This window comes from Aptenodytes forsteri, unplaced genomic scaffold (assembly GCF_000699145.1).
Source record: "Aptenodytes forsteri isolate BGI_AS27 unplaced genomic scaffold, ASM69914v1 Scaffold18, whole genome shotgun sequence".
Lineage (NCBI taxonomy): Eukaryota > Metazoa > Chordata > Aves > Sphenisciformes > Spheniscidae > Aptenodytes > Aptenodytes forsteri.
Window position 1 is genome coordinate 1,343,734 of NW_008795135.1, and position 10,272 is coordinate 1,354,005.

Consider the following 10,272-nt stretch of genomic DNA (forward strand, 5'->3'; position numbering starts at 1 on the left):
CCGGTCCTTTGATCATCTTTGTGGCCCTTCTCTGGACCCTCTCCAGCTTGTCCACATCTTTTTTCTATAGCGGGGATCAAAACTGAACAGTATTCTGGGTGTGGCCTCTCACAAGTGCTGAGTAGAGTGGGTTAATGCCTTTTTAATCTCTGCTGGTGATGCCCTTGTTGATGCAACCCAGCATCCTGTTGGCATTCTTTGCCGGAGCAGCACACTGTTCACTCATATTGAACTTGTGGTCCACCAGGACCCCCAGGTCCCTTTCCACAGAGCTGCTCCCCAGCCGGGTAGATCCCAGCCTGTGCTGCACTCCTGGATTATGTTTTCCCAGGTGCAAGACCATACATTTGTCTTTGTTGAACTTCATAAGGTTTTGCTGAAAAATTTCAGAGGCTGGACTATCACAAAAACACAGGATAAAAAAAACAGGAAGAAAATGCACAATGAGTGGCTTATTTGCTGACATCATTACCTATTTTGTCTGCAAACACTTGTTCGCAAATATGATCCATACTTCTTTAGAGTCAAAAACTGATGTTATTCAACTTCTGTAAAATGTTTCTACAAACCATTAATAATTTTCTCCTATCACAATGAATAAACAAAGACTTAGCAAACAAATGGGACTCTAACCAGAGATAACAATGAAACCTAGACTTTTTGTTAGGCCTACAACTGAAAGCAAACTAACTTGTCCGGATTTTGCAGAGCTCTGTAACACTGACATCCTTGTTTTGCTCCAACAGGAAAAATAATACTCCTAGAAAACAATTGCTACAGGACATACAAACACACTTGTGGAGGTACTGCAGTTGTGAGAAGTAAAATAACTTCACAGTCCAGAACCATGGAGATATTTTACTCAGCATATGCAATTCTTTGTTAAATATTCATATTTTTGCCTAGCATCAAAGGGGAATAAAAATAAAGCATTTTATTACTTTTGCTGTTTCATGCAACCCTGATCCTTGTACCTCCGTCTCACGTATAGGCACCAGCCTCGCCCACGCTGCAGGGCTGTTCGTCAGCCTGTGCTAAGTTGGTGAATATAAAAATGATGAAACAACAAAAGTTTGCCCATTTGATATGATCTTTCTTCATTCTCCTCCCCTCTCTGTTTTTTTTGAAATGGCAGTAACCAAGAGATGACCTCAAAGTACTCTACATTATGCAATCAAGTCATATTTTGTCCTCATGACTATGTACACTCTTCATCATGACAGTAATTAATAAAGACAATTAATAAAGGAAAAAAGTGAAATAAGGCTGTAATAAAAGATAGCGTACATAATGAAGAAAGCAGGTTCCAATTTCATGCTGCGCATTAGGTTCTGGCTGTAAACACTCCTCCACCAGGGACAGGAAGTTTTTGTGAACTGCAAGAATATCTTCAATATTTGAAAACAACATCTGCAAAAGAATAAAACATACGTAAATAAAACATCAGATACAAAACAGAAGAAACATGCAATTAGGAGACTAACCTTAACTGTCTCTTCTGTGACATTTTTATCCACTTTGGCTGTAGCACATTGGATCATTCGGTGAAGGAAAGCCTGCATGAAACAAGACAAATAAGGAAAAAGCTATTTCAGGAAGACTTGAATAACTTTTAGCTTTTTACGCTTATAATTTGTTTCCCAAATTTCTTATGCTTTGGATACAGTGTCACATCAAAATATTATTTGGAATCTAAAGAAAGTATTTTATTTATAAAGCATTTAGTAGTCCTGTTATCCTAACATGATATAAAACCCTATCTACATAGTGTTAAAAAAAGTTAAACAGTGAAAAATTAATGAAGCAGAGAAACTGAACATTTTCTGAAGTACCACTTCCACCCTGCACTCATATTACAATCAAGCAAAAGCAAAATGAGTAATTTTCAAAATCTCGCTCTAGCACTTTACAAATTGACTACAAGACAAAGCCGAAATAAGCCACTAATTTCTAAATTAAAACTAGTTGGGAGATACTATAATGAAATGTAACTTTTACCATAGTAACCACAAGTCAGATTTCTGACGTATTAATAATCAAATCTATTTTAAAGTAAATTCACTTAAATAAGTCAGCTGCACCTGGTTTTGCTTAATGAAAATGTTCACTCTTCCCTCCCCAAGACCTCATCCTTGGGGATCAAATGAGAAGTTAGTAATACCACTAATAAAATACCAAAAGAGTAAGGTTTCTTGTATTTCACATTCAAGAATGGGAAACAACAAGAAGAGATGTACAATAAGTCGTTCCAAAAGAAATAAATCACATTTCAGGTACAAAGGATATAATTAATTTTTATGAATTCATTCCATTACAAAGACTTGGGTATGTTCTGAAAATATCTACACACTGTAGACTAAAATATTACATTGACAATTCTTCACATAGACACGCATAATCTTTAGTCATTAAAAACTGGCACCACAAGTGCACAAATGTCATGTCTTTCATAACCATTTTGCTCCAAGCCACTGTGCATTGTACAGTGTACATGAACTCATCTAAATTCTGGCGTGGTGTAAATTCCATAAAAGAGGCAATAAAATACTCCTACTGTGTGGATGGACAGCAGTCACAGCATCCCTTTTTTTCTCTCTGCTGGGACTTAAACATTTTCATTCCCAAGCAGTGATCCTTTCTCTGCTGAAGAGGACTATGTAACTGGCATTACACATTTTTATTACTGAAGAGACAAATCTAGTTATCCAGGACATAAACAGAATTAAGTTTGGAACATTGCCAGCACATTGTACGTTTCGTATCACTCTCTACAGTGATGTAGATTTTCTACTTCTTTAAACCCCTCTTTTTCCTGACTATTATGCTTTCATTCTAATGTTTTATTGATGGTAAAAAAAGCCATTAATTCATTTGCAGCAGTTTACTGTTGGTGGACGACAGCCCTTTATATCCTTCCTTGCTATGAATATCCACAGGGGTTATGGCAAATTTACTGTGCACATTGCCTGTACCAATCCCCCATAGAGTGAGAAAGCCTGTTTAACTGTATGACTCTAAATTCATTTTTGAAAGTTTTCACTAAACCAGCCAACAGTATTAAATATACTTTAGAATTGAGAGGGAAAAAAAAAAAATCACGAGAACTACCTCTGAAACTCCTGTCTATTTTTACTGTCTGTAATCTCTCTCTGTTCACATTATTTCCCCATAGACCAAACATACTGCTCACCCACACTTATGTTATCCCAGAAGATCTTCATTTCCTGTAACTGTGAAGGAAGGTGAACATTCAGTTGGCTGAAGGCAAAACAGAAAACGATCTGGGAGCTGGGGCATTAGTTATTCTCGAGTGATTCAAGACACTAGCTGAGAGTCATGAGGTCAAGAAGAGTATACATCAGCTGCAATAAACAGAGTTGTCCAAGGCAGCACTGCCCCAGACCCCACATCTGCAGAGGTTATCAGAAACTGAATCCAGGAAAATCCAAACTCTCGCAGAACCCAGACACAAGTCACTAATTAAGGTAGGCAGGCCTAGGATGACTTCAGCCCCTTCCAGCAACTTGGCGCAAGCCCGTATGTTACGTTGCTGTGCTCATACTGCAGGGGTAGTGTAGTCACGATGCCAGCTTTTCCTAAAGATTTGCCACCTGTTGTTCCCATCAATGTAGATTTGTTTCCTGAAAAAAATCATAACACTATGTCCCACAAATCTGTGGATGTGACCATTTGAATCTTTCAGGGCACTTACATGAGAGCACTACGAAGCCACACATATCTCAAAGTAATTGGAAAAATCTCATGTTTTCCGGAAGAGTGGGGTAAGAGAATTCAGGGGAGTGCAGGTAGGGATGGAGGTCTCTCCCTCCATCCACCTGCCACCAGGACCCATCCTTGGTGGTCTTCATCCACTGTGGCGAGAGCAATGCAAAGCAATGATAAAACCCAGGTTTCCATGATGCCAAATGCATCATGGATACCAACTCCCTTCCTGGAACACAGAGACATCGTTGACTCCATACACACACCACCTCTGCTCTGAGGCTTTGCTAAGGAGAACAGGCAGTTGTCATCAGGCAGGAGGATGGAGAAGTAATTGCTTTTGTTACAGTGTGAAATAACCTTAATCCAGCACTGTGACTATGGAAAGAGAGCTATCTCTGAACTTGTATGAACACACAGTAGGTCTGAGGGAGAGATGACGGTTCAAAAGACTCCAGAATTATTTGAACATCAACTGAGGACAACCAAGAACAGTTCTTCAAAAATGAATAAACAAAGAAAAAGCAGGTCATTTGTAGACATAGCTTTAAGGAGGACCCCAACATAGAAATAACAGACCTTAAAAGGAAAATATATAAGGATGCCCAGAAACTGCTCAGGAGCTGACAGCTGCTAAGCTAAGAGAAAAAAGTTTATAGAAGCTTTTGAAGATAAACCACATAAACTATTACTAACCACAGAAAAAACACACCTGTAAAAAAATGAAAGAAAAGTAAAATGGACATCTCAGACAATTTATGATTCACTAAAGAACCGGACATACAAAAAAAGTCAGAAACTCCTCTGAAATAGCACTGAGTGGTTTCTAAAAATTCTACCTTAACTTCAGGTCTGCTGCTCAAAGTCCAGACTCATTACTGAGCACAGCATTACATGAAGGAGCAAAGCATTACAAATTGCAAGGGCACAGCTAAATAGCCCCTGCTCCTGGACTGAGCAAACAACTGTAGCAATCAACTGGCATACATAATTCCCATGCGCATTAAAAAAAAAAACAAAAAACCCAAAAAAACCAAAAAAAAACCCCAAAGCAAAAAATGAGCTCAAACTTAATGCAATTCCATTTATCACGCACACATGTCAGTAAATCATGACTCATGTTTGTTTCCTGGAGTATACTGCACGTCTTGCTGAGGTTACTTCAAGATTCATCTACATTAGTGTAGATGTTTCTTAGCACAACATCAAGCACAGAGAATAACATGTATCTCTGTGCACGCCAGGATTCCAGACCTTTGTCATCTACACAGTGATCCTCAACTTCCCTAAAGCTTTTCAAGTGGATTCCAGAGTTTCCATTAACTTACCTTCAATTCCTAGTTTTCTCAAGGAACAGTAAAGCCATATGGTTTAAACATAACATAATTTTCCATTTTCATCTTGTGCTACCAGCATTCTAGCTACATTGCTATAGTACAGGGATTCACCCTTGCAGCACTGCAAATGGAGATCCGCTGCCCCTGGCACTCTCTGCCAGCCAGACTCTTGCTGATTTCCTGAATTCAGAGTTAGAGACCTCCATGAAGCATTCCAGAGGAGCAAGTTGGCTGGGTACCATAAAGAGCAGTCTAAATTTAAAAGATCAGATGAAGAGGAAAGATAAAAGAGAGGGTGCTTGTTATTTACATTTTAAAAAAAAAATCTTAATCCAGTTTCATTTGCCAACTTTTAGAACTGTCTGTGGAAAACTTTGTCATTCTAGGAATATTCTTGAGTCACTCAAATTGCTACAACCCTTGCCACCGCAAAGTTTGAAACTCAAATTACAAACCTAAACTTCCTCAAGCATCCTTCTGGAAACTTCCTTAGCACAAAATGGCATCTAAATGATCAGTGTATAGCTGCTTTGGAGAAGGAGAAGAAATGCCCAAAAATGCTGAGAAAATTCTAAACATGAAGAGGCACATCTTTAGAAGTTTGATGTTCTTTAGAAGTTTGACAAACTTGCAGACCAAACCGTGGGGTACCAACTGAGCCCTTTACAATAGGGGAGCAGCTACACATAAAATACATAAGATAACAGCTTAGGGCTAAGGTTCCCTAACTCCACTGGGGACAATAAAACTCTATTTCTGGCTATGACTCAGGGTCTCTCTGCCACACTGGTAAGGAGGAGGGTAATTCACCTCTTCCTTAGAGAAATGTGGCAAAGAATTACACAGAACATTTGGAGAAGATTCCATACTAATAATATCAATGAAGATAACTAAATCCTTTTTTCATGGTTGTGTATTCATTACTTCCAAAATATTTTGACATACTTTCTGTACTAGTCCGTGCACTAACTCTTTTACCCTTTGCCTGACAGTGCTGTAACACACTATAGGAAACACTGGGACTGAAAATTCAAACATAAAGACCGAAAATCCAAATTCAAAGAATTAGAAAAGAATCTATTCACTATGCCAAATAAACACTAATGTGTTTGCCTGTCTGTTGATCTGCTGCCATTTTGCGAGGCAGCGTGTTTCACAGAGAACGACACTGAGTTCCTGTTACGGGGATTTTACTTCTGGTCTTATGAAAATAAGAGTAGCGTTGTTGGGTTGTTTGGTGGGGGGTTTTTTCTCTATAGTTGCTCTATGTGTTGTTGAAAAAAAAAGAAAAACACCACCGCTACAGATCACGCAAGAAGCTGCCAACAGCACAGATTACTTCTCTAACATCTGGAATGAAATCAGGGAAGACAAAGAAGTCTGCCTGTAGAAGATTCCCAGGGCACGAAGAGTTTTCACCTTCTCGACAGATAAGAAATTAAGTCCTGAAATTATGTCAGAGCACCTGGATCACAAAATATATGTAACTATTTTTCTGAAAGCAATCATCCTACTTTTGTGAGCCTAGAAAGAAATATTCTTTTTTGTTTTAAAAAAAGAATTAAAGAAAAAGTTACTTATTTTTTCCCCTCAGACTTCTTTTAACATTGTTTCTACCCCTAAATCTATACTGTCATAAACAAAAACAAGGTAGACTGCAAAAACATATATATTTCTAATAAGGTCATTTCCTGTATATTTTCACTTTAGGAAAACCAGTTCAACTGAAGCGCCCAATCTATTATACTGAAGCCTGCTGAATAAAGCTAGCAAGATGTTTTCTACATTAAAACTGAATAAAATTTTATTTTGCACACTGTCAAAAGACAAAATCCTAAAAGAAACCCACAACAAGGAAAATGTTCATATATTTCAATTTTTATAAGTGTCTAGGATAATAGGCTCATCTTCACAAATTTAGAAACACAAAGCTGAAATATTTGTGCTTTTTATGTTTTCTCATCTGGATGGTGGAAAACATTTTGCTCTTTTCACGATATTCAAAATGATCCTAGAGAGAACCCTGAGACCTATACTTGGGAGGAAAACTGCTCAAAATTATAGATGAGTAGCCAAATGGATTTTCTTATCATGGCTAATTCAGCTCACAAACATCGAGGTAGCACTTTGCACATCAGTCTGAGTTTTTGCACGCTATAATTAATGCACGTCATATTCCAGGTCCCAGAAGAACACCATGCTGGTTTTGTTGATGCACTTTCTCTTGATTTTGCCACCAAAAAAAAAAAATCAATAGAGAAGACTCCAGCAGCAATAGCAGCTGTGGTAAGCACTGTGTGCTTATCCTCCTCTTCCCATTAACCTGTGCCAGAAGCAGTAGCTGCTCAGGCTGGCTTCTGCTACTGAACAAAAGACTCTTCTTCTCTCTCCAGTAATTCACCAGCTGAGGCACCACCTGTTTCTCCCATCTTGCTTGCAGGACTGGATGAATCACAAGCATCAGAGAGAGCATCAGTCAAGGTCAGATATATTCTTTCTCCCTACTGTACCTAGAGCCACTTTCAAAGCCGGCTTCAGATCCTGCTGCCCATAAGGACAGGGGAATAGATGGAGCACATCTGCAATACTTTCCATTCTAGCGCTAATTTCCTTTCCACAACTGACCAAACTATTCCCTTCTCCATTCATCTGACCCAAAGGGGCATCAGTCTGCCTGAAAGACTTATTTTCTTAAGGTAAACATGAACTCTTAGAAGTACACATACAAAAAAAAGGTGATTGCATTGACGAAACAACTTCATAACCTGCTCATACATGCCAGATTTTGGGATAATTGTAACCCTTTGTCTGTCATGTATAATTTTTTATTTTCTGCTAAAGTTGTTCTCTACCACATCAGAAAACGTTTTCCAAGAGAAGAGCAAGAAAGCCTTCTCACCTTGTCCGGTATCTCGATCTCCCTTTCTGCACTTCCCTAGTCACTGACAATATTTTTCAACTTTTTACTGCACATCTTGTTCGTCCTTTCATGCCCACTGAGACTCCTAACTCAGTTTCCTCCTTTGATGAGGAAGTGCCCCCTAAACTGATCTCCCCTACCTCTAAAATCACCTGAGTTATGACTGTGCTTTCACTTTTGATCCCCTCCTTCCTTTCAGCTCCATAGCAGATGAAAGCAAAAGGTTTACAGTCAAAGTCCAGTTCCCCTCAGCCAGGCGGGAAGTCAGATGTCTCCACCCTCTTCCTTGTACTGAAGCCATTCTCAAAAAGATTTAGTACAACCTTTTCCTGGCCCAAATCAGAAGATATCTGTTCCCTTTTCTTCCCAGATGTCAAGAATTTTGTCACCCATATCTAATATCTTCATTTTGGGAAACTGGTTTTCTGAGGACTAGCTATGCTCTTGCTGGTCAATACAAGTTTGGTTGATGAATAACGATGGAGTTACTCGCACAACTGCAGTTAAGATCTTGCCTAAGTGAATTGCCAAATCAGAGGCTGGATGTCAGCCTCGCTCATACATGCTGCTGCAATCTGAAGCCACATGCAGAAAGCTGCTAGATCATCATCTACATTTTTTCTTGATTAAAATATAGCTTAACTAGAGCTTTAGAGAAAGGCCATACACTTGCGTAAGGGATGAACACCCATCTGCAAGCTGAGCAGAAGGCAGAGTCTGTCTAATATTTTTGGCAAATATTTTATGCAACATGGCTTGCTGCTAACCAGGCCTTCATCCCATTAAAAATGCAAACAGGTTAGATTCTGGTCTCAGCATCACCAATGGAGAGCTTTTGGAAGGGTAAGGGGAAAATAGGGATTTGCCTGTCCCATGTGAATTTCTGAACAGACTGCTGGGATCGCAACAGTAAACCAACCAAACAAGAGGTGTCCGTATCAATAAATAAAATGTTTCCAGCATGCTTGTGAAGAAGCACAAGATTAATCTTTATTGTATTTTGAAGATTTCCTGATGAAGAAAAAGATACTCCGGATTGAAAAATGTTCACGTGTATGTGGAATTCCCTCTGGTAACACATTATATGGTCCTGTTGGTGCCTGTTACAAAGTGAGTAATATACTGCTAATCATACAACTGATCTTGTATCACTCAAGTGGGAATGGAAAAGAAATGACGTCTACAAACAAAGTTTACCTCTCATAAAAGTCAGCAGTTTCCTGAATTTACAGAACACTGGGTTCTTACTGGGAAATCTCAGTGAATTCAGTTGTGTCCACGACCAGCAAATCAAAACAAGAAACTAGAAAACCTCAGAGCAACTGTACATCTGGAAGTAACAGTATGTTCCCATTAAATTGCAATCATAATTAGAAAAGAATTCATATGTTTGAAACCTTTATACTTCATACTGCAGTTTCTGTTTCTTTTATGCAGACAGGTCTGCTTATTCTAATCAGTAAAAAAAAATCTTGAATTTTCATTTAATTTTTACTCCCAAAATGATGATTTTTCTAAATTTCTTTTTTTTAGTAGGAGAACACCAATTTGGAAGAATTCAACATTTCCAAAATATTTTTTAGACAACTTTTTAATTCTACACATCAAATTTTATTTCTTTTAGCGACTCATGAATTTCAGAAAGTGTAAAATGGTCAAGATGAGAAATACATTTGTCACAAATGACCCCTTTGAAAGACTTTTTTAGATTTTCTGATTCAATTTGACAAATAATAGTTAGAAATCTCAAAAACATTACAAGAAAGCCATTCTCTGCTAATCTCCCTTCCTTATCTTTCCAAAGTTCATTAACATGTTTGAAAACAAGTTTGAGTCTTTTCTGACTCAAAAATATCCACCAGAATTGAGAGCCATAAACTTTATCACCAATTATGAGAAAGAAACCTGAAATAACACATCACATCTCCACTTTCAGAATTAAAATTTAAAGCTTAATTCCTATTGCATCTGCATAAGGGAGGAAAGCTGACTCAGCACCAATGAAAATTAATTATTAAGTCCTTAATGATTAAGGCAGCTAGTTAAAAAACTCAACTGTTTTACCTATAAACTGAGAAAACTTGAAACTACTGACAGGTGATCATAATGGAAGCTCACCAAACCCTTTTCACAGGCTCCGTTTTCAACACATAACACTTTTTTTTCTAGTATTGGATTGCACAGTCTTTAATTGTGAGTTTATTTAACGTTTATCAGAGAAACATAGAATCATAGAATGGTTTGGGTTGGAAGGGACCTTAAAGATCATGTAGTTCCAAACCCCCCTGCCAT

The 10,272-nt window shown here is 38.1% G+C and overlaps 1 protein-coding gene across 1 annotated transcript in view; it reads right to left on the minus strand.

Annotated features, from left to right (window-relative positions):
- Positions 1–10,272, minus strand: part of PREX2 (phosphatidylinositol-3,4,5-trisphosphate dependent Rac exchange factor 2) — a 187,182-nt gene that overhangs the window by 129,281 nt on the left and 47,629 nt on the right. The window contains exons 2-3 of the mRNA XM_019471843.1: positions 1,485–1,556; positions 1,288–1,410 (exon numbers count right to left, since the gene is read on the minus strand). Coding sequence (XP_019327388.1) covers positions 1,288–1,410; positions 1,485–1,556 — 195 coding nt within the window. The remainder of the gene's footprint in view (positions 1–1,287; positions 1,411–1,484; positions 1,557–10,272) is intronic.